Source organism: Myodes glareolus, chromosome 13 (assembly GCF_982192425.1).
Source record: "Myodes glareolus chromosome 13, mMyoGla1.1, whole genome shotgun sequence".
In the NCBI taxonomy this organism is placed as follows: Eukaryota; Metazoa; Chordata; class Mammalia; order Rodentia; family Cricetidae; genus Myodes; species Myodes glareolus.
The window spans coordinates 73,908,451-73,933,674 of record NC_142038.1 but is presented as its reverse complement, the minus strand read 5'-3'; the positions used below and the strand labels follow the sequence as shown (position 1 = coordinate 73,933,674).

General features: G+C 44.5%; 1 protein-coding gene across 1 annotated transcript; it reads left to right on the top strand.

Annotated features, from left to right (window-relative positions):
• Positions 1 to 6,001: 6,001 nt before the first annotated feature.
• Hrh4 (histamine receptor H4) lies at positions 6,002 to 21,514 on the top strand. The gene is made up of 3 exons (XM_048447925.3): positions 6,002 to 6,296; positions 14,171 to 14,334; positions 20,562 to 21,514. The coding sequence occupies exons 1-3, from the start codon at positions 6,101 to 6,103 to the stop codon at positions 21,372 to 21,374; spliced, it is 1,173 nt and encodes a 390-aa protein (XP_048303882.1). The 5' UTR covers positions 6,002 to 6,100; the 3' UTR covers positions 21,375 to 21,514.
• The last annotated feature ends 3,710 nt before the right edge of the window (positions 21,515 to 25,224 follow it).

The following is a 25,224-nucleotide window of genomic DNA, read 5'->3' as shown; positions in this document are numbered from 1 at the left end:
TGTAACTGAACTCTGGACCTCTGCAAGAGCAGCAAATACTTTTAGCTGTTGAGCTGAATCTCCAACCCTTACAATCTTGTTTTTTTCTTATGAAACTACAGGCTCCAATGTGATGATATTTTGTTTATGCTTTAACAAGTAAAGCTTTCCTGAAGATCAGAGTGTGGAGCTAGCCACACTAGCTAGCCCTAGGGTCACACTTTTAATCCCAACACTAGGTAGGTAGAGACAGAAGGTAGGGACAGAAGGCTGGGTGGAGAGGACGTGGGGGGGAGGAGACAGACACTCAGTCATTCAGTCTGAGGATTTGTAGAGACAGGATACTCCAGTCGGTCTGAGGATTTCACAGAGATAAGAACTAATGGTTGGCTGCTCTGTTTCTCTGATTTTCAGATCTCACCTCCAAATATCTGACTCCAGGTTTTTATTATTAAGACCAATTAGAATTCACGCTACACTCCATAAGAGACAGGGGCCTCATCTCTATTGTCTCAGGATTTAAAAATGTCTCTTATAATCAAATTAACAGAGAATTTGTGGAACACAATTACTAGGGTTTTCTCAGGAGACATGTCACAAAGCCTCATTGTTTATTTCACATTGGAAGACTTCTAGTACTGTTCAAAATGGATCCAAAGAGCCAGGGACTTGGCTCAGCAGGCGAAAGCACTTGCTCTGCAAGCCTGATAACTGGGTTCCACCCCGCCATGTAAAAGCCAGAATTCATCATGTCTATATGCCAACCATTCCAATGGAAAGATGAGCGGCAGAGATAGAATCCAGAATCTTAAAAAAAACTTTATTAAACTTTTTTCATGGAGATGGTGACACATGCCTTTAATCCCAGCACTCAGGAGGCAGAGGCAGATAGATCTCTGAGTTTGAGGCCAGCCTAGTCTACAGAGTGAGTTCCAGAATAGCCAGGACTACACAAAGAAATACTGTCCCACGAAGCCAAAAATGATTTTCTCCTAATTATGTTTTGATTTTATTTTTTCCTTACCATAAATCTACCAACTCCTTCCAACCTCTCTCCCTACCCATTACCCATTCTCCTATTATCTTTCTCTCAAAGCAATAAACAAACAAACAAAAAATCTCTAAAAGGAAAAACAACAAAAAGCAAAACTGAAAACCAAAGTAGACAAACTAAAAATGAGAAACAATAAGACAAAAAAAATACCCCCCAAACAAAACAATAGGCACACACAAAAAGCCGGGGGTCCTTTTGCATTGACCAACTACTCCAGGACATGGGGCCTGCCCTGGAGGGTGGTTGATATACTCCATTTTAGAAGACTGATTTTCCCTTTTCCAGTAGACTACTTACAAATACTGTCTTGGTTAATGCTGACTGAGGTTTCTGCCCCACCTGGTCCTGCAGTTGATAAGTCCCAAAAAATCACACAGAGGTCTACACTAATTATAAACTAACTGGCCTATTAGCTTAGGCTTCTTATTAACTCTTTCTTACATCTTATATTAGCCCATTATTCTTGTCTGTGTTAGCCATGTGGCTTGATACCTTTTTCAGCGAGGCAGTCATCTTGCTTGCTCTGTGTCTGGCTTCCTCTCTGGGTGACGACTGCAGACTGAAACTTTCCTCTTCTCATAATTCTCGTTGCCATGTCTCTACTTCCTGCCTGGTCACCATCGTTCCACCTATACTTCCTGTCTGGTTACCGGCCAATCAACATTTTATTAAAAGTAATACAAGTAAAAAAAAAATAATACAAGTGACAGGGTACAGACCATGGTCCCACAGCAGGTTAAGGGTGGGGTTCTTGTGCACTCCCCCTCCTAGTCTGGCTTTTGTCTGGTTGTGCAGGTCCTGTGCCTACTGTCACAGTCTCTGTGAGTTCACATGTGCATCAGCCCTGTTGTGTCTTAGAGACACTCTTTCCTTGGGGTCTAGGTTGGATATTGTTCCCCCATTATATGGTGACTCCATTGATTCCTTTAATAAATATATGTATTTTAGGAAGCTTCTGCAGTTGTGGTTCTCGTATGGCTTTTCAGAAGGTTTCAGTGTCTGCAGCCAGGGTTTTAGCTTCTCTTCATGTTGTGTCCTATAAACTGGAACTCTTTTCTAGCCCACAATGGTTTGGGTCCCTGTTTTATCAGAGCAACAGGAAGCAAATGAGGACAGTGCTGTTTTATCTTTTCCATTGCCTCTTGTTTTCCTCCTGGAGGAAATGACACGGAGCATTTCCATTTGGATTTGAAGTCTTTGAGTATTATTTTCTCCCTATAAATAACATTTTCGGGGCTGGAGAGATGGCTCAGAGGTTAAGAGTACTGCCTGTTCTTCCAAAGGTCCTGAGTTTAATTCCCAGCAACCACATGGTGGCTCACAACCATCTGTAATGAGGTCTGGTGCCCTCTTCTGGCCTGCAGGCATACACACAGACAGAATATTGTATACATAATAAATAAATAAATAAATAAATAAATAAATAAATAAATGAATGAATAACATTTTCCTTTTGGAAGTGAGTTCCAAGTCCAGCTCTGGATTCTCCCAAGGATATTATATCTCAATTAGAACATTAAAGTTTATTGGACCAGACCACTTGTTGATGTTGAGTGCTAATTTCTCTTTTTATTTTGTTCTTTTATATGATGTAGAGCTTTCTTGCTCAAAGGACAGGGTTTGATTGGATGGCAGAAGTACACATACGTGCCTTTTATGACTTGATACAAAATGTACAAAATGGGCTGTGAAAGGAGAAAGAGGAAACTTTACTCGTCCACAGAAGAGGAGAGCCTAGGGAAAAGAATGAGTATATGTGGAAAAATTAAAATGGAATGATCTAAAATGAGCAAATGCATTTCATAGTGTCACATGTATTAGTCACAGCCAAATGGATATTGGTTCAGGTGTGATCTGATGAGAGTGTGCACAGCGTTTTCCACAGTCACCCACATAGGACTTCTGACTTTCCACTATCGGGAATGTGACTCCCCCAATCTATTTTTCTTTATTCATTATCTAAATGATCCCAATCATCCCTCTATCTCTTTGTGTCTTTTTACGCACAGGAACAGAGTGAAGAGATGTTCTACCCATCAGGCTGACAGATAGAACCTGCAGTGGTAAAATAGTAAAAACTTTTACCATTTTATCCCAATTTTTTTCTTGACTTTACCCTCACAGTTCTGGCATCTAGAATTCATTCCGCTCTCTCTTCATCAATGTTCACAGCTCCAAATGGATATGGGTTTCTAGGCTTGGTTCCCCGCTCAGGTCTTCAGGAACAGCTTCGGGAAGTATGACCCTGAAACAGCTGTATGGGTGCAGTTCACGGAGTTCAGCCAGAGTTGCCCTCCGCCTGTCTCGAGCTTATAGACCACACTTGGCAGCATGGCTGTATTCTTGAGTTGGCAGCTGTAATGCTTCCTTCACGCTTCTCCAGAGGAAGAGGTTTTAGAAAATGAGGTTTTGCATTCAAGAGGCACTGGGATCTAAACGGAGAGAAAATGTCCCTCTTTTGGTGTGGGTTCTTTAAGGAATTCTCACCCTAGACTCCCCCGTGGTCACAGTCACTCAGGAACTGTCCTCATCTCACTATTTCAGTTCCAGTTGCCCTTGTCATCCAAGCCATTCCTTCCTGAGATCCCTTTGGTTAAGTCACTGTGTGGAAGGCGAGATAGTGTAGGACTTCCTTTAGACTCATTCCCAATGGCAGGTGCCATCTTGGACAAATACAGAGAAAGGATAATGCCTTTTATGACTCAGTCAAATATTTTCATGATCACACTTTTGGCAAAGTACATGGAACAGATGATCTAACCCATCAACTGGTTTAGAGTTTTTGAAACTAAGTTGGAAATAGTACACATTGAAAATTTTTATCATACAATATATTAAGGTTTTATTTTACTAAGTGTAGAATATTTGACAGTTTCTTTTCCCCTTTAGCCCTTGAAAGATGTTGCTACCACTCATGAATTCCTCCATATGCTGCTTCCAACCAGCAACCTGCCGACATTCACATCTTTATATTTTATGTTGTATGTCCTACTACCACCTACTATTTGGATTTTCTTTTTTTAAACCACCATTTCTGTTTCGTTTTGAGACAGCATCTCATGTAATCCTGACTGATCTCAAGCTTTCTGTGTTGCAGCAATCACCTTAAGTTCCCGACTGATCTTCCTGCCTTTACCTCTTAAGCTCTGGGAATCAGGGTGGGTACTGCCTCACTTGGTGTTAGCACTGCTCTGTTTGCACTTTTGTTTTTTTCACAATTTTGTATGATGGACCTTATGCAGTTTATTTTTGTGAGCATGTGTAAGTGCATGTTTATATGTGTAGGTGTGCACATATATATGGGGGTGTTATGTGTGTGCAGAGAGCACAGGTTGACCTCAGATGTCATTCCTCAGGATGTATCGACCTTAGTTTAGACACAATGTCTCTTACTGGCCTGGAGCTCCCCAAGGCTGCCTGACTGGCTGCTGAGTCCAGTGCCTTCCCGCCTCAGTTCTGCCGTGTCTAGTTTTTTAAAACATGTGTCTGGGAAGCAAAATCAAGTCCTCATGCTTGCAAGGCAAGCCCAGCCCTGACTGTTGTGTCTTTCCAGCCTTGTGTAGGTTTCTTTCTCTGTTTCTGGGTTTCACCAGTCTTTGGATGTTTTAGCCATTCATTTTTCAAGCATGTTCCTCCTTCTTCCTTTCTTTCCTTCGGGACTCTACTGAGACACAAGCTATCCTGCAGCCTAGTGCTGATCTCCTAATTTTCTATAAAAATCTTCTGTCTATGCATTTAATTAATAATTTCCTCTGTGATGTCTGATATTCCATAAAGATCAATATCTGATCTTCCAGTTAAGGCATTCTAGCTTTCTCTTCCATTCATCTTTATAGTTTTACATAGTTCCTCCAAGAATAGAACATAGTTATAATAAATACTATGGTGTCTTGTCTCTTTAGTTTAATAACTGTGCAATGTTTGGCAGTTTTGGGAACTGATTCGTTCCTTTATTACAGGTTTCTTAGCTTGTTTCTTGAAGTGCCTGATATTATTTGTAATTACCTCTTTGGTTTGGGATTATTTTATGGTCTATAAATACTCTTTTTTTCTATTCTTGAGTTACCTTATCACTTTGTAGTGCAGGTTAGCCTGGAACTCAGAAAGCAGCCTGATAAGACCTCCTCACACCAACCCTTCTGCCTCAGCTTCCCTAGTGATTGGGATAATCTGTATAAGCTACCTCCATGTATTTTTGAACTGTGTTCAGAGTTGTGTTGAACTTACTTGAAAACAATCTGGTTCTCATGGGTTTTGGTTTTAGGAGTTGTTGCTCAAAACCCAAGAAATATTAGTGTGGGGCTAATTTGGCCTTTATGAGTGTAGTGTGCAGTGCCTTAGCGTTTGCATCGGGCTAAAGGGAGACCACCCAGTGTCCAGCCTCATGGAAGCACTGGGTACCATCCTTTCCCCTTTTCTCTGGTTGTCCTTGCTGCTGCTACAGAAGTTCCCTCTATATTCTCCTGCTCAGCACTCAGGTGAAGAGCAATATGGAGGACACTTCGAGCTTTTCTGGGCTTCTCTGAAGTTCATATCACCCTCTGGTTCTCTCAGCTCTCAACTCTATTCCTTTGATCCAGAAAGATTGTTAGATTTTGACTTCATTTCCCTTTCCTGACCAGCTCTGAAGACTTCTGCAAGCATTTCCTTAATGCTATCTGCCAGGGAGGACTGTCCTCTGCCCTCCTCTCCCTTTGTGGTCAGAAGAAAATTTTCAGCTGGGTATTTTCCTCAACCCCAGATTATGGCTCATAAGATGTATAAATCATGTTTTGTAGATGCTATATAATATTGCTCTCTCCCTAGGAAATAGATATGAACCCATTGCATTTCTTAAGACGAAACATTTTGTTGTTTTTGTGGAAACACATTTTCAGTGTCAGTTAAAGGGAAATTGCAGCCACAAGTTGATCGTTATCAATAGTCAGGAAGTCGTGTGAAACATCATTCTATTCGAAGGTGTTGTTTTGAGTGGGAGACTCTATATATGTGGAGGCCCCTGCCTGGGAAGCAGGCTTGTTAGAACTGCCCAGCCAGGTGGATTTGCCGTGCTGACCATCATTCGGCATGACGCTGACAGCTAACAGCTCTGGCACCTTGACACTGACTGCAAAAGTCTCCTTGGCCCTTTTCATGTCCCTGCTTGCTTTTGCTATAATGTTGGGCAATGCTGTGGTCATTTTAGCCTTTGTGGTGGACAAAAACCTTAGACATCGAAGTAATTATTTTCTACTTAATTTGGCTATTTCAGACTTCTTCGTGGGTAAGTTACGTGTTTTTATTTCGAATAGTCTTTTCAGGCTCTCATTCATTTCTAAAACCTTAAGGTCTTGTTATTTCATGGACTGTACGGATCGGAAGGGGCTAAGAAGAAAAACTAAAGTGTTAGAACGCAGCAGAGGGTGGTTATGCCACTCTAAAGGGAATTCTGTGCACATGGCTAATAGGGGAAGTTTGCTCTGAAAACAGTTTATTTTTTTATAGACTAAATGAGTCCAGAATAGTTCTAGAATTATTTATTGTCACCGTTAGCTTGTTCTCAGAACTATTTTCTAACATGTTTAGACTTATACATATACTTTCCTAAGCAAGTACAGTTCCCTTTGTATCCAGTGCTGAAGTGGCAGGAGTCACATATCTGCTGGGAGCCAGCATGGCCAGGAAGTGGGATGAGCTGTGGAGCAGCCCCCAGCGCACTGCGTAGCACAGAATCGCACACACCCAGCGGCAGCTGCTCTGCACGCAACAGGGCACCATGGCAGCAGCGATTCCAAGGGCTCACAGACATCAGATTCATCTTTCTTTAAAATATTTTTAAAAACTCGTTTCACTTTCTTGTGGTTACCATTTCTGTGAGCGCAGTGCTCTGTTTGCTGGGCTGATGAGGCATGCTTGCCTCCTTTCACAAAACTCGTGGACCAAGTACTTCAGAGGACTGATGCATCTTAGAGGGGCCGGGAGACTTTCTCTTGGGATGGCCACACTATTTTTCTGCATAGCTGTATGAAACTTGTGTTTATATTAAAGTCCAACTCGGAGGATGAACTCTGAAGAGGATGCCCAAACACTGTGTTGTTACAAGTGCTCGTCCTTTCTCTTGGACTCCTTGACAGACATTTCCACTTACGCCGAGTTCACCAGTATCTGTATCATACATACACAGCCCACACTAACATAATTGGGCACTCACATGCTGTTAAGTAATCAGAGAATCCACAGAAGAGGGAGTTCATCTCTTTCTTCAGTGACAGAGGATGTAAGATGAGTTCACAGGACTGTTGGAGTGTGGAGCACTGGGAGGCTCCATGGCGATGCACAGAGAGCTGTGGATATGAGGGGGCAGATGGGGCACACTTGGTTACAGGATGGTGGTATCCCAAGAGCAACTCTGAGATTCAGATAGGATTTCTAGAAATAGAGATGGGGGAGAGAATTCCAAGACCCAACCATGGCCCAATCCACAGTCACTGTGTGTGTTTTCCTGAGTGTGCACAGCAGATTGACTGCTCTTCAAATGGTTGGATGGAGGAAACAAGGGCTGAAGTTGGACTTCGTATGGTGAGGACCTTCAGATAGTAATGCCAGTGTGGAATGGAGCTTACCAAGAATAGAAATGAGAGGCCACAGATGGCGGGAACTAACCAATCTAACATTCCCGCTTTCTTCTGACAGTGGTAGAAGGGCCTCATGCTAGTGTGTGTGATTTAAATCAACAATCTTGCCACTTTCTCTCTTCCATTTTGCCTCTCCGGCTAATATTTCAGCTAGACACAGATCCTTTTACATTGTTCTTTGTGCTCACCCTACACGTGTGAATTTACGAGTGTGTATAGGCACAGACTGAAAGACTCCCGTGGGCGTCTTCCCTTGGGAGAGACCCCATGCCCAAAGATCAGTCGAAAACACGCAGCCGGATGCAAGCAGCAAGAGGTTTATTGGATACACAGGTACCTGGGGCGACCAAGTCTCTCGGAGGACTTGCGCGCCGCAGGTTGGGGGTGAGGGGTTTTTATAGGAGAGCAAAAAGCGAGGTTTACAGAAGCGAGATGCAGGGTGGTAAATTCTTAACCTAGATAACAATGAGGGGACTGCTCAGCGGTTTATTGTTCCTCTCATCCTGCCTTCCCCTTTCCTGGCTGGCGACCAGATGTCTGATTGCTCAGCTCCTGACTCGTGAGAGCCCTGCTTTATACGTGACTCAGGCCTCGCAATTCTCTCTTTCTTTGTTTCTATGGCCAGTTCATAAATTCCCTGTCTTGCAGCCTGATAAGGCTGTCCTTGCTCTAACCTCAGGTATCTTTGCTCAGCGGAGGCCTTTAATGGAGCTTGTTATTTGCTCAGCATTCCAGGAGGTCCTGAGCTAGTTATCTGTGAACCTCTGCAAAACGGTATAACTGTAGTTAAATCGAGTTGGGGTCCTTCAAGACAATGGACTCCTATAAAAACACACATCACCACTGTCTTCTTCCTTCACAGACTCATAGGACCTTAGGTAACATTTAGCTTTTAAAAGAGATGATGCACTTTGGCCCAGAATGGCTGAGGCGCTGGGAACTCCGACTTAGGGAAGGGTGAGGCTGAGAGATAAGAGAGCCTTGAACTGTGAGCTTTCAAACCAAGGTGGTTTCAGATAAGAATGAGTGTCTCTGTGTCTGGTCCAAGGTTAACAATAAGGAGGTGTCTCCATTTGGGGTTTGAGTACCCTAGCGGGAGCTGTGGCCTGCTTCTGAGAAGTGGCCCTGTGGATGTGGTTCCTTCCACCCTTGCGTGGGTTGGCAAAGAACAGCTTCTTTCTGCTGAATGATGTCGTGAGCAGACCAAGCAGGACTTCTATTTCTTTTCAAAACGTGTGTGTGCACACAGACTGGGATTGGTAGGCTATGCCTTTAATCCTAGCTTTGGGGAGGCAGAGGCAGGTAGATTTCTAAATTCAAGGCCAGCTAGGGCTATATAGTGAAACTCTTTATCAAAAAAAAAAGTGTGAGGCAGAGGCAGGTGGATCTCTGTGAGTTCAAGGACAGCCTGGTCTACAGAGTGAGTTCTAGTTCAGGCTCCAAAGCTATAGAAAAACCCTATCTGGTTAAAAACAATAACAAAAACCAAACCAAACCAAAACAAAAAACCCACTGGCTGGAAGCTTAAGCCCCAGGAGTTTGTATTCAGACTGTCTGGAGGCAGAGATGTCTCAGGTCAAGGTTCTAGCAAATTTGGTTCCTGGTGAAGTTTTGCTTCCCCATTACTTTTCTCTTCATCCTGCCCTCTAGGGATGACTGCGAAGAGAGGCAACTTCTCTGTTGTCCCCTTTTGTGTGGATAAAAGTCAGGGTCTCACCCTACGGCATTTACCCTTAGTTTTTCTTTTAGAGGTTCCATCTCTCTCTCTACAGCTGCTCCAAGTCTTAAAGTGTCTGCATGTAAGGCAGGGAGCCAGTGAGCACGCAGTCCCCAGCACCTTGTGCACTCCCTGTCTTAAGAGATGGAATCCCCTGGATCCATGTGACCAGTAGTTCCTCTCACCACTTGCTTGCTGTTGCTGAAGGAGGGCAGAGCAGCTCTGTAGCTCAGACAGAAGGGCAGTGCCAGGTTGGTGTCAGTTTTAAGGGAAACTCGCCTTCCCGCTGTCCTCAGTTCACTCTGAAACAGTTACCCGAGTCAAAGCTAAAAGACAGGCAAAGCTTCTTACCCTCAGGGCACTTCTGTTTCTACCAGGCGTGAGACCAGGGAGATACAATTCACGGCGTAAGTAACTAAAAGTATGTAGTGTTTTAGAGGTGACAAGAAAAATATAGCAAGATGAGAGTGAGGGAGAGGGCAGTGGAGGGAGAAGAGGGGGGATTTCAGTGTAAAGATGGAAGGCTCGCTGGTTGAGAACACACCCGAGCAGAAGCAGCTCTCTGAGGGAAGAGTATGCCCAGAAGAATCAAGCTGGAAGGATGTGAGGAGGAAGGTGTGCGGTGTGCGTGAGCCAAAGGCTGGAGTGAGTGGCTTGGAAGAAAAGCAGCTGAGGGGCAGATGGATTTGCTGACCTGCCTCATTCAGCCAAATCAGGGAGCTCCAGGTTCAGCGAGAGACACTGTCTTCAAAAATAGAGGAGATGGCCCCTAGGAGACCACTGCCCATGTGGTTTTCTGGCCTGTGCACTGGTACAGGTACAAACACAGACACACACACACATAGGCACATACACAGAGACACACAGACACACACACATATAGACACACACACAGACACATATAGACACACACACACACATAGACACACAGAGACACAAACACACACACACAGACACACACACACATAGGCACATACACAGAGACACACAGACACACACACACATAGACACACAGAGACACAAACACACACACACAGACACACACACACATAGACACACAGAGACACAAACACACACACACAGACACACACACACATAGGTACATACACAGAGACACACAGACACACACACATATAGACACACACACACATAGACACACAGAGACAGAAACACACACACAGACACACATGCATGCACACACACACAACCCTCCCCCAGGAACACACTAGTGTGCTCTAAGCCAGCTATTATTTAAAACTGTTTCTAGAAACCTTAGCACATACTTCCTCTTTCATAGAATTCAGAAAGATCATGGAAAAGAATCTCCCTCAGATCTCCCTCCTTAATCTCTAAGTCAGTCATGTCTAGTGGTTCCACTTCTCCCGTGGAAGAAGCAAGTGTAGAGGTGGCAAGTATGCATGTTGGGAGCATTGAAAATCACACGATGGACCGAAATACGAACGTTTCAGTTTGAGGTACTTTATCTCAGGTAAAGTTGGGGCTCTACTTTCTGCCATAGTTGGCCCTCTTGCCCTTCTGCTCCCTGCCTGATGATGTAAAAGTCGCCACAGGGAAGCTTACTGATCATTAAAAGCAAAGAGCCGAGGTTGGCAGTGTATGCCAGTGATCTCAGCCCCAGGCCAGGAGGAAGGCTAAGGCAGGAGGATCACAGGTTCTAGGACAGCCCAAGCCACACAGTGAATTTGAAGGCAGCCTGGCCTAGATAGTGAGATCCTGTTAATAAACTAAACCCCACATAAAACCACATTCCCCCATAGCTGAAACGTAAATCCAGCATGTTCTTTGAACTACACGTGGGAATGGAAGACAGTTGGTGATGCCTGTAACCCCAGCCACTGGGGCACTGCTCTACGAGGACTCCCAAGATCTCAGCCTGCTTTCGCTACAGAGTGAGTTCAAGGCCAGCCTTGGCAACTTTGTTTAGGCTCTGTCTCAAAATGACAGTAAGAGTGGGTCTGGGAATACAGGTCAATGGTAGACCAGTTGTCTACATGTGGGTCTATCTTCACTGAAGCAGGTCTGGGAATACGGTCAATGGTAGAACACTTGTCTACATGTGGGTCTATCTCTAGTATTGTAAAAGCACTGACCACCCAGTTCTTCCTCCGTGTGGTCCTGTCTCCCATCTGGATGCAAATGCAGGTCCAAACACCAAGTTCTGCCCTCCTTGCTGCAGCCTAGTGCCTGCCCCGTGGAGAGAGGGCAGGGCTTGTTTCCCTCTGCTCACCTTTGCTCTCTGTCCCCTTGCTATTGCTCTTTGTGATCAATGAATTTACTTCTCACACAGAGCAGGACCAGGTCTGCCAGGGCTGATCAAATATGCAGACACACGGCAGAATCAGGTTTCAGCCACAGAAAAGATCACATCCCCAGCAAGTAGTGACAGCTGTCTGATTGGCACCAAAGAGCTGGCAGTCCAGTATAGCCATTCCCTGGCCAGCCGTGTCAGCGCTGGGCACAATCACCATGGCTGAATTGCTTTTTGGTCATTGTCAAGGACAACTGTAGCTTCCTAAGAGTTCTGATCTTCAGGGCCTCTTTTGTAGCCCACCAGCTGACTGGATCTTGCTTTGTGTCTCCTTTCTCAGTTATTAGTTTCCTTAACTGTTTTTGTTTATTTTCTGAGAAAGGGTCTCCTTTTACTCCAGGCTAACTTCAAACTCACCATAACACTCCTGACTCTGCCTCCCAAATGCTAAGATTGCTGCTGTGCCCTTTAATTGTTACACTAGGCTCTTTAATTGTTAAACCTGCCTGCTTCCTAACTCACCAAGTTTCTGTAGGGATGAGTTAGAGGACAGTTTACTTTCTGTGTCTATGTTTAAATGAGATCATGTTTGTTCCGTTTAATTTCTTTTTTTGTGAGATAATACGTGATGTCTGACATGTGGTCACCGACACACATCAGCTGTTATTAAGCTGAATGCACAAGACATTGTACGGCCAATAAGGACCACAAACAACATTGGTCTGTGACAGGGTTTTAATCTCCAGGAAAGACAAATGAAATGATGACCATGATATCAAGCAGAATACAAGTAGTACAGAGAAAAGAGAAAATGGCGAAGTTAAACACATGGAAGGGCTGGAGAGGTGATTCGGGGTGCACTGCTCTCTCACTGAGTGTGCAGACCTGATTTCAGGTCCCAGGATTCATGTAAACACTGGGCGTAGCAGTGCTTGCCTGTGACACCAATGCTACATTGGGAAGCAAATGCAAGAGGATTCCAGGACTTGTTCCTTAGCCAGTCTGGGTTAAGCAGTGAGCCCCAGGTTCAACCAGAGATCCTATCGCAAAACTTAAGGTTGAGAAGTAACTGAGAAAGATATTCTGACATTATCTCATGGTCTCCACATGTGCCCCTGCCTAGGTGAGTGGACCTGCATCCATGTGCATTCATATGTATACTCGTGCATGCACAATTGCATGTGCACACACATGCACAAAAGACAGCAAGAGAGACATACACACAGAGAGAAGAGAGAGAGAAAGAGAGAGAGAGAGAGAGAGAGAGAGAGAGAGAGAGAGAGAAAGAGAGAGAGAAGAGGGCCTGATTTGGGAGAGGATGGATGGGGAAGATAACACTATAAGAAAGCATTATTTTCATACATGATAATGTCATAATGAAACTTTTTAGTGTGTGTAATTAACACGTACAAAACCCTTGAAAACAATGACAAAGTTGCTGAGAGTGGCAGAGGGATCACCTCAGCCCAAGAGCCTCTAGAGGCCTTGGAGGAAGTGGATGTTTAGATTTGCAGGAAGAGTGACAGAAATACATGCAGTTCCATAGTGAAGAGGAGGCCAGGAGGAGAGCAGTATGTGCCTAGTTAAGGCCCGAGATTTGATCTCCAGCACAGAGACATAAAGAGGAAGACGCTCTGGGAAGAACAATGTTGGCAAAGAGGAAGGGATGGAAAATATAGGGGGTGCTGTGCTGTGGGAGGGGTGACCCACCATGTTTGGGTTGGGTCACAAATGCACACAGATGACTTTTGATGGAAGTATGGTTAGAACATGTACTCTACCTGGGAGTCGTAGGAGCCCTCACAGTAGCTGTTTGTGATCTAAAGAGTGCACGGGGGCAAAAACTAACGTTTTCATTTATAGCTTTGCTGGCACAGCGTTACTACAAAAATATCCTAGGCAAAGAACTTAGAAGGAAAAATATTAGATCACGGTTTGGGAGTTCAAATTCAGATTTGGGTGGCCTACTGCTTCGGCTCCCGACAGTGGCGGATGGCAACGGGCGTGTGAGTGAGCACTTACACCTAGAACCAGAAAGGGTGGGAAGCTGGCAGAACTCTGTTCCACACCTTTGACCTAAAAACCTCACAGTAAGCTCTATCCCCTAAAAGTTTCCAGGCCTCGCCATCCTCCCATGCTGAAAACCAAGGTTTTCCATAAACATCTTTAGAGGACGGTTATCGAATTCTAGTGATAACTAAGCTATTTTCAGTGAATTCAGGCATGCCATTCTGTGACAGATACATGAGAATATAGCTTTTTTGTAGTCAGTGATGTGAACTGTTTTTAATTAAAAATTGATTATATATTTATTGAGTGTGTGTGTGTGTGTGTGTGTGTGTGTGTGTGTGTGTGTGTGTGTGTATGATAGCATGCCAGTTTATTCAAGAGTAGGTTTGAGCACAACTTGCAGGAGTTAGGGCTCTCCTTGTGTCATTTGGGTTTGGGATTTGTCAAGACTGGTGGTAAGTATCTTTAGTGACTTAGCCATCTTGCTGGTCCAACATTGTTTTTTAATTCATTTCCTCCCTGTGCAGGTGCGATCTCCATCCCTCTGTACATCCCTCACACAGTGTTTTCCTGGGATTTTGGAAGTGAAATCTGCACGTTTTGGCTCATTATTGACTATCTTTTGTGTACAGCATCTGTCTACAATATTGTCCTCATTAGCTACGATCGATACCAGTCAGTGTCAAACGCTGTAAGTCACAATGTTAACTCACTTTCCATAGAAGATCATATCGTTGTGAATTCTGGGTTCCTACGCCTTACATATGTCATGTACTGGAAATGTTGGGGATGAATCCAAGGGATCTGAACAAATTTGAAACTCTTCATTCTTTTGATATCTGGCCTAAAGTCCTCACTGGCTTTTATTGTGTGCGGACTTGCTAACTCTCCCTATGAGTGTTTGAAATGGGAGGAAAAGGACCAAAGAAAATTCATGGTTAGCTGTGAGAAGCACCAGATTGAGTGAGTGTTCAGTAGCTTGGAAGTCTTGGGTTCATCCTCACGGACAAGTTGAGACCCAGATATTTTCCTCAGGATAGAACTTTCTGGGCAACTAGAAAGATTCCAGGAATGAGTAGGTGAGCAAATCAGTTTGAGCACAGGAGACAGGAAACACAGCAGGATGTGTGACAAGAAAGCTGAACTCAGCCGAAATCCGGAGCCTACTGGTGGCTTAGAAGAAATTCTGAAGCAAAATAAATCTCCCAGCAACTGAAGGAAGGAGAAAATAGGGCATGGGTAGAAAGAACTCACAGAAATGTGGGGCAGTGATTTGTGGTCTTAAAAATAAGGGAGGAGGAGTGGATCTGAAGGAGGGGAGGGAGGGGAGGGTGGAACTGGGAAGAGTGGAGGGAGGGGAAACTGTGGTTGGGATATAATGTGTTAGAGAAGAATAAATCTCTCTTGTCTCTGTCTCTGTCTCTCTCTCTCTCTCTCTCGTGTGTGTGTGAGTGTGTACACACACACACGGAGCAGAGGTCAGAGGACAGCCTAAGCTGTTGGACTTAGCTTCACCCTGTTGAGCTAGGGTTGCTATGTTGTTTTTCCATGTGTATGCCAGGCTAGCCTGCCTGTGCCCTTCTGGGCTTTTGTGTGTGCCTGACTCCTGTTTCCCCTTGGGAGTGCTGATGTTCCAGATGCTGCACTGGAGGCTTGCTCCACATGGGTTCTGAAGATCTGAACTCAGGTCCTCATGCTTGTCTGTCAAGTGCTCGCCCCACTGAACAAGTTCTCCAGCCCTTATTTTCAGTCTCTGATTTCATTTACTCCTGGATCTTAGGATCTCAGAGCTTTGGGGGACCATTGTATGGTTCACTCTGCTAAATGCTAAGATGGAGAATTAAATATTTGGATTCTGTAGTGTTGACCAAATACTGTGCTGGCAGTGCTGAGAGGACTTGGACGCTCCTACCAGTGAGGACCCAACACAGCAAGAAATTAGATTAGATGAAAGATAACTTTGGAACAAAGAGATTCTACAATACTGCTGCTCAAGCAGTATTTTATAGACAAATTTCTTATGCTCTCACAGAATATTCTGGAAAAGATAGAAAGTTCCACTCCAGGAGAACATCCTGGGACCTCCCAGCCCCTCATTAACAGGGTGGCCCTGCCCACTATAGGTCAGGGAGCAGCAAACATTTATTATCCCGGCAGGGCCCAAGAGTAAATATTTTCAGTTTTGTAGCACCTGTGATTTATGGGGTGTGTGTATGGAGGGCAGTGTACTGGTTAGGTGCTGATAAAACTTTATTTATAGAAACAAGTGGTGGGCCAGATTTGTTTCGTAGACAATAGTGTGATGACTTTACTCTAGGCCATTACCCTCTGCCTGATAAAAGTTTGACTGTTGGTACTCTGGTTTCTATTCTAGAAGAAAAGTCCACAGGAAGGGATTTTATTTTTAAACAAGTGGTAAAGATTCATTGTTATTTCTATTCATATCTCATTGGTGGGACTTGGTTCCATAATGCCACCTCACTACAAAGGGAGTTTGGAAATGTGGTCTCTAGCTGAACTACAATTTGGCCAGGAAAAAGAGTAAAATGGATAGGTCAGGACAGTCAGCTGACTCTGCTGGCTGCCCTCGCCTCTCCTGTGTCAGCCACAGTCTGTATGGGTCAACACAGTCAGCTGACTGCTGGCTGCCCTGGACCTCTCCTGTGTCAGCACTGCAGTCTGTATGGGTGAACACAGTCAGCTGACTCTGCTGGCTGCCCTGGCCTCTCCTGTGTCAGCCGCAGTCTGTATGGGTCAACACAGTCAGCTGACTGCTGGCTGCCGTGGCCTCCTCCGTGTCAGTGCACTGGGGATGTTTCTGTTGATGCTGCAGATGCCAATAGTGTCACTGTTTTCCAAAGGCTGGACTTGTCCTAGGGTTGAGTGGGTTGTAACCAGTTGGTTTTTGTTTTTCCTTTTCCTTTTTATCTATTAAAGTAATACAGAATGGAGAAGAACAGAAAAGACTAGAGAAAAAGCTGAAAGGCGTGAGCAGAGGGCTTCATACAGCATAAAGGCAACCACTGTCCAGTGAATTCTTCTGTGCAGTTAGCTGGCTATGTTGGAAAAAGCATATATCTTGCTTTAGGAGTAAAGTGTTTAAAAGCCATGTTAAATCAGAACATTTCTCATTTGTACTTTAAAATTTTCAAGGTGGTTTTTTAAACTCTTTATAAATCCTTTAACAATTTTTAATTATGTATCTGTACATCTGTGTAGTATGTGGCTATGAGTGCACTTGCCTGAGGAGGCCAGCGGGGGGGCTTCAGGTCACCCTGGAGCTGGAGTTACAGGTGGATGTAGATCCGGGAAGGCACAGTGCTATTCCTGGGCATCTTTGCAGCCAGCCCACCCCTTAAACCTTTCCTGGGGGGGGCTCGGATTTCTCCACTGGTTGGCCAAGATTCTGAGCCTGTTCTCAGGTTAGTGGGGCACAGAAAGGACAGCATGATATCTAGTTAGCTGATGGAGCTGCAAAGAGGTGATACCCAGAGAGGAAGTGTGTGTGTGTGTGTGTGTGTGTGTGTGTGTGTGTGTGTGTGCCCGCATGAGCATGTGCTCACCCTAGTTTTGTTCTAAGGAATTCTCTGGCGGTGAAGGCTAAGACATAGGGGCTGGACCTCATTCCCGGAACAGAGCTGAGTGCAGGCAGAGCCTACACATGAAACTGTGAGCAATGGCAGGGCAGCTAAGAGGGTTCTTGTTCTTTGTTTGGATAAACCCACGACTCCTGAGCACTCTCAGTTTTGTGGTAGCTGTAAGTAGAGGATACCGTGACAGGAAACAGGGACCTGGACCTGGGAAGTAGAAATTTTGAAGACCATAATTTTGAAAATGAAACATCAACACAGATGGCCACAATGTTGTCTAGAGGTGTCTTCAATGCAGCTGAACACAGGAACTCATCTCATTACTAATTCCAGAATGCTCCAGTGGGCCTCCCTGTCTCCCAAATGGAATATGACTGACAGAATGTTTGGTTCTTTTACTGGGGTAGGGAAGGAGGCAGGGCAGGGAAAAATATCCTGAATAATGTACATGTTTTGTAGATGGTTAGATTGATTTCAGAGAGGTCACTCATCAGCTGGGTCTAGGCTCCAACAATGCTTGGACTGTCATCTGTCAAGACTGCTCCCAGGGATGAAGAGATGATGAGATTGGTACCCTCTTCTCAAGTCCCTCGGATGGCCATTATCTCAATCAGCCTTATGCATAACGAAAGAGAGAGGGCATCTCTAAGCATATTGCTTTATGCCATTACTAAGGCTGAACAGAGCAATTAAAAAAACTAAATGCAGTTTCATGACCATCTGGGTATTGTTCCCATCTTCATAACCATTAGACTTAGTGTAAGAGATGTATTAATTAGTGTCATGAGAAGGAGAAGGTAAAAGAGTGGGCTGTGCGTGGAAGCTTGTGGTCAGTACCGTTTTGGTCAGCTCTCTTCTGCGCTTACTCTCAGAAATGCCAGCAGTTTGGTGACAGTGCAGTCACATTTCTTTATAGTTAAAAAAAAACATTAAAAATTACTCATCACATCCTCTTGCTGACAGCTGTTGGCATGCATGTGCACTGAATCAAAGGTTCACCCTACTTCTCTTTAGAAATAGGAAACATGTACACCAAAACTTGAAAACTTACAGAGAAAATCAGAGATAATGAAAGGAGGTGGCTAACACCTCTCTTCCTGTAAGTGAGGACTGGGGGGGGGCCTGGAATGACGAGTCTTTCAGATCTCACAGTTTCAGAGAGACTGGTGGCCACAGTATGCCAACAAACAGAAACCTCCTTCTGCACGCGCTGCTCTTTCAGAGGAGCCTGGTTTGGTTCCCAGTAGCCACACTGTGACTCTCAACCATCGATAATGTAACTTTGGTCCCTGGGGTCAGATGCCCTCTTCTGACCTTTGGCATCACCACACATGTATGTGGTACACATATGTGTGGGAAGAACACTCATATACATAAAAATACATGAACATAAAACCAAACCAAACAAAAAGTCCTTCTTGGTTTGGTGACAGGTGTGCACTGCAGGACTCAGAAGCAGGAGAACCTCGAGTTTAAGGGCAGTCTGGGCTGGACAATGAATTCAAGGTCAGACCAAGCTGAAGAGCGAGTTCTTGCCTTGACGATGAATGGCCAGGATGTTGCTCAGTAGTCGAGGACTTTCCTGGCATGTGCAGGACCCTGGATTTGATATCTTCATGGAGATATTTATTCCTGATTCAGAATGATTGGTCTTTATACACCTTTAGATGTTCAAAGACAGTCTTAAAGATTTCAGGTTTGACACAACAATCACAGAGGGTAACCCTCACTCACAGAACCTAACTTCATCTTTCCTTGTGGAAGCCTGGCCTTGTCACTCTCAGAAAAGTCACATACGGGTGCACATGCACAGCAAATACACACACACACACACACACACACACACGACACTTGCTGCAGTCATGGCCTGTAGATGAAAGTCTCTGTCCTGCCTGGTCCCGTAACCATTCAGTCCCAAAGAAACACACAGAGGTTTATAATAATTATAAACTGTTTGGTCTATTAGCTCAGGCTTATTATTAACTAACTAGTATGACTTAAATTAACCTCAGTCTCATTCTGAGGATTCCTGGAGGCAGGATCACCGTTTTCGGACTGAGGTAGAGGTAAGAGCCAGTGGCTGGCTGTTTTGCTTTTCTGTCTGTGCGTTTTTATTAATCGTGCTACAATGGCCTGTTGTCAGTTTTGGCTATGACAGAAACACTTACAGGCAGAAGTGCCCTGGAGTGTTCATACACCCGGAGCATCTCTCCTACATAGCTGAGAGCCTTTCTGTGTGTTCACAGTCTCTTGGGAGGTGTGCAAGAGCTTTCTGTTGCTGGCTTAAGCCCGGGATTGCTGTGTGAATGGCCGAGTATATTTACACTCTTCCTGAGTATCAGAGTCGGATAAGCCATGGCCTTCAACTCCTGAAAACTGTGACTGTGGTGCAGAGTGTGTTTTGCCCTAGAATGTGCTACACATGCTTCTCTGTATGTGTTTATTGATATCAATTCCCAAAAATACATTGCCTTCGTTCATTGAACATTATCCCACACTCTATCCACTCTGATGGGTTTTGACACTGATTGCATTGTTTTATTGGAGAGAACACATGTCACGTTCTAGGCTGCAAAGAACTGTGGTGTGTTCAGTTTCAGTAACTGTTAGAGTCAGGAAAACTTCCTTCCTTCCTTCCCTTCTTCCTTCCTTCCTTCCTTCCTTCCTTCCTTCCTTCCTTCCTTTCTTCTTTCCCCCTCTCTCTCCCTCCCTCCCTCCCTTCTTTTCTTGTCTTTCTTTCTCTTTTCTTTCTTTCTGCCTGTGTATCCATTTGTACATGCACTTGTGTATGCATGCATGTGGTGAACCATCTTCATGTATGTACATGTATGTGTTCATATGTGAGCAGGTGACATGTGTGTGCAAGTGTGCCTGCAAGTGTGTGTAGAAGCTGGAAGACAACCTCAGCTATCATCTGCCTCCTTTGAGACAGGTCTTTCTTTGGCCTGGAGCTCACTAATTAGGCTAGACTTCCTGGCAGGAGGCCTCGGGATCCTCCTGCCCCCACTGCACATGTGCTAGGATGAAAAACTCACGCCACCACACCAGGCTTTGAGAACATTTCTTTCTCATCTTAGTGTCCTTGGCCTTGCTATGGTGTTCAAAACGTAACTTTGTGTTTTTATTTTTTGTTTTCTCTAGAAATTTATTAAAGTTTCCCTCTTAGTCAGGTTCTGTCGCCATTGACCTCTCGCCGGGCACAGCTACAGTGCCATGTTAATCGATGTGTCTCTTGCACGTTCCTGGAACCCGTGAGTGCCTGCGTGATGCTCCATGTGCTCCATGTATTCTCATTAAAAACAAAACTAACTCGTCTGATTTATTGTAGGTGTCCTATAGGACTAAGCACACTGGCAGTGTGAAGATTGTCGCTCAGATGGCTGCTGTCTGGATACTGGCTTTCTTGGTAAATGGCCCAATGATTCTAGCTTCGAACTCTTGGAAGAACAGTACTGATACAAACGAATGTGAGCCTGGCTTTGTTACAAAGTGGTACATACTTGCCATTACAACATTCTTGGAATTCCTGGTCCCTGTCATTTCAGTGGCCTATTTCAATGTGCAGATTTATTGGAGCCTGTGGAAGCGTGGGAGTCTGAATAGGTGCTGCAGCCATGTGGGGTTCATCCCCACCTCTTCCAGTGACTCTGGACACTTACCCAGAGCTAGGGGCGTTTCCAGGACACCTCTTCCTGCATCGAAGGAATCAGCCACATCCCTTCATTCAAAATGTCCTCGAAGAAAGAGCAGTCTTCTGGTGTCTTTAAGAACTCACATGAATAGCAATGTCTTCAAAGTGGGTTCCTTCTCGCAATCTGAAGCCTCAGCGTTTCACCGAAAGGAGTACATGGAACTTCTCAGAGGCAGGAAGTTAGCCAGGTCACTGGCTATCCTCCTGGGTGCTTTTGCCATCTGCTGGGCGCCATATTGTCTGTCCACAATTGTTCTTTCCATTTATCCCAGAGGGGAGCGCTCCAAATCAGTTTGGTACACCATTGCCTTTTGGCTGCAGTGGTTCAATTCTTTTGTAAATCCCTTTTTGTATCCCTTATGTCACCGAAGTTTCCAGAAAGCTTTCTGGAAAATATTTCGTGTGAAAAGGCAACACACACCATCACAGAACCAGTCCATATCTTCTTGAAGACAATGGCATCACTTCTGTCAATTTTAGTCTCTGTGCCGTCTGAATTGATGTGAGCTCCCATCTCGCGCTATATTCTCTAACAATGCATAAAATATAATGTTTGAAAACTTTAATAAAACTCTCCATTGGAAACACTACTCTAGTCAACAGCAATGTAGTGAATGTGGCAAATTCATGGCTGTAAAAATACTGATATTTTCCTCAGTCTTCACCTCCTCCTCCCTATTTTGTGGATCTTCCTATAGCATCGATTGTGCATTGATTGTGAAACTCTTGTATTCTTTCTGTGTTCAGTATTTTCCTCAGTAGTGTCAGTTTCTCTTTGTGTGTGTGTATGTGTGTGCAGGTGCCTTCAGAGGCCACAAGATGGTGCCAGATCTCCCTAAGCTGGAGTTACAGGAAGTTCTCAGTCACTGAACACGGTGATGGTAACTAAACAGGTCCTCTCCAAGAGCAGTTAGAGCTCCCGATTGCCAAGTCACTGCCCCAGCAAACAGTTTCTGTCTTCTGTTTTCTAGTCACATAAATGTGTTCATTCTGTCAAGAAGCACCAGGTAAGCAGGTCCATGGAAAGGGTTGGAGCTCTGGTCAGAAAGTGGGTATGTCCAGGCTGGAGTTGGCAAAAGCAGGGTTGGCATGACCCACCCCAGGTTAGCATATGGGTGTTTCTAGGTCTTACTTTCATATCCCAATAGGAAGGAGACATAGTGTGGTCAAACAGGGCAGTCACTCAAGTTTAGAAGGTCAGCTTGTCCTATGTTGACAGAAGTTTCTGTCCCACCTAGTCCTGCAGCCTTTTAGTCCCAAAGAAACACACAGAGGTCTATATTAATTATAAACTGGTCAGCCTATTAGCTCAGGCTTTTTATTAACTCTTTCTTATATCTTAAATTTGCCCATTATTCTTGTCTGTTTAGCCCTGTGACTTGGTACCTTTCATCAGCAAGGCAGTGACATCTTGCTTCCTCTGTGTCTGGATGACGACTGCAGACTCATCATTTCCTCATCCCAGAATTCTCCTGTTCTCATCACCCTGCCTCTACTTCCTGCCTGGTTGCCCCGCCTATACTTCCTGCCTGGCTACTGGCCAATCAGCGTTTTATTAAAATACAAGTAGCAGAGTACAGACCATTGTCCCACAGCAATCCTAGTTTTTTCCTATATTTGTCTTCTTTTTCTGACTTCGATATCACCTAAAACTTTTCCTGGTGAGAAAATATGGGTGACAGAAGAAGGCTGAGTGGATGAACGAAGCACATGGTCAAACTACACCGACTGTGCATTTACTCAACCAGTTTTTAAAAATTAGAAAAATTATGTATATGGGTATTTTGTCTGCATGTAAGTCTGCAACATGTTTGTGCCTAGTGTCAGTAGAGGCCAGAAGTGGGTTCAGATGTGCTGGACCTGGAGTCATCATGTAGGTGCTGGAAATTAAACCTGGATCCTCTGATAAAGGAGCCAGACTCCTGACTGCTGAGACATCCCTCCAGTCTCAAGATGCCAGTAATTAGTAGTAAAATATTGTTGTATTTATTTAATGCCATAGCTCAGTGTGTTTCCTTTGTTGTGCACTGAATGTAGATTAACTTTACTGATGAATCATATTTCATTATTTTTACGATATTTTGTCCTCTTTTACTATTTTCCAGTTTTGAGACATGATGTTATTACATGATTTACGATGGCCTGGAACTTGAGGCTCCCTGACTTTGTTCCAGAGTGCTAGGATATAGGCACAGCCCCTGTCCCTGATAAACTGACATGCTAGGATATATATGCAGTCACCGTCCTGATGAACTGATATGCTAGGATATATATGCAGTCACCGTCCTGATGAACTGATATGCTAGGATATATATGCAGTCACCGTCCTGATGAACTGATATGCTAGGATATATATGCAGTCACCGTCCTGATGAACTGATGTGCTAGGATATATATGCAGTCACCGTCCTGATGAACTGATATGCTAGGATATATATGCAGTCACCGTCCTGATGAGCTGATATGCTAGGATATATATGCAGTCACCGTCCTGATGAGCTGACGTGCTGGGATACAGACACAGTCACTGTGATGGACTGACGTGCTAGGATACAGACGCAGTCACTGTGATGGACTGACGTGCTAGGATACAGACGCAGTCACTGTGATGGACTGATGTGCTAGGATACAGATGCAGTCACTGTGATGGACTGACGTGCTGGGATACAGACGCAGTCACCGTCCTGACTGACTGACGTGCTAAGATACAGACGCAGTCACCGTCCTGATGGACTGATGTGCTAGGACACAGACACAGTCACCGTCCTGACGAACTGACATGCTAGGACACAGACACAGTCACCGTCCTGATGGACTGACGTGCTAGGATACAGACGCAGTCACTGTGTTGGACTGGCGTGCTGGGATACAGACGCAGTCACCGTCCTGACTGACTGACGTGCTAGGATACAGATGCAGTCACTGTGATGGACTGACGTGCTAGGATAACAGACACAGTCACCATCCTGACTGACTGACGTGCTGGGATACAGATGCAGTCACTGTGACGGACTGACGTGCTAGGATACAGACGCAGTCACTGTGATGGACTGACGTGCTAGGATAACAGACACAGTCACCGTCCTGACGGACTGACGTGCTGGGATACAGACGCAGTCACCGTCCTGACGGACTGACGTGCTAGGATACAGACGCAGTCACTGTGATGGACTGACGTGCTGGGATACAGACGCAGTCACCGTCCTGATGGACTGATGTGCTAGGACACAGACACAGTCACCGTCCTGATGGACTGACGTGCTAGGATACAGACGCAGTCACTGTGATGGACTGGCGTGCTGGGATACAGACGTAGTCACCGTCCTGACGGACTGACGTGCTAGGATACAGACGCAGTCACTGTGATGGACTGACGTGCTGGGATACAGACGCAGTCACCGTCCTGACGGACTGACGTGCTAGGATACAGACGCAGTCACTGTGATGGACTGGCGTGCTGGGATACAGACGCAGTCACCGTCCTGACAGACTGACGTGCTGGGATACAGACGCAGTCACTGTGATGGACTGACGTGCTGGGATATCGGCGCAGCCACTGCTCCCTTTGAACAAAACTTTCTTCCCTCTCAGCATGTTATTCTGGAGTTGTCACCAAATTTCGTTTCATTATTGTTAACTCTGTCACCTCTATAAGATATATCAGTCGTTGTTCTGCATCTTCCCCGGCTTCTTACACAACTTAATTTTTATAGTTGTTAGGTCTTTTAATCTTTTCGCTTTTTAAATTAATTTTTTGGGTTAGTATAAGAAGTCCTGGGTTTCACTATGGAATTCATATACCTGTGCTCTTACATGTTGTCCTCATTAGGTCCACTTAAGGTCATTAATTAGTTACACACACTAAAATGTGAAGATATTTTCAGCACATGAATGCCCAGCAGTGGATCTAATTTTTATATTTTCACACCTTACATAAGACGGGTACTTAACAGTTAATGTAAATTTTCAAATATCTGAGTAGTACTCTATCATAACTGCACAATTTCCCCCAAAAGTTTCTATATGTAAGTTGTTGCTCTAAACATTTATAGATTAGTAATTTTGATTTGATGTGGTTTCTATTGTAGTGACCCTATTGAGACTTTTCTCAGCTGGGCCTTGGGGAAAGCATAGTTACACACTTGAATGCATTTTCTAAAGTATATATAAAGGATGGGACATGTTGTGTTTCATCCAAAGGTGCTGCAACGTAAGACACTGACATTTCATCGTTAAATGGAAATTACTGAAAATTATCCATGATACAATACTTTAAACGTCACTTCATCATCCCATGCTT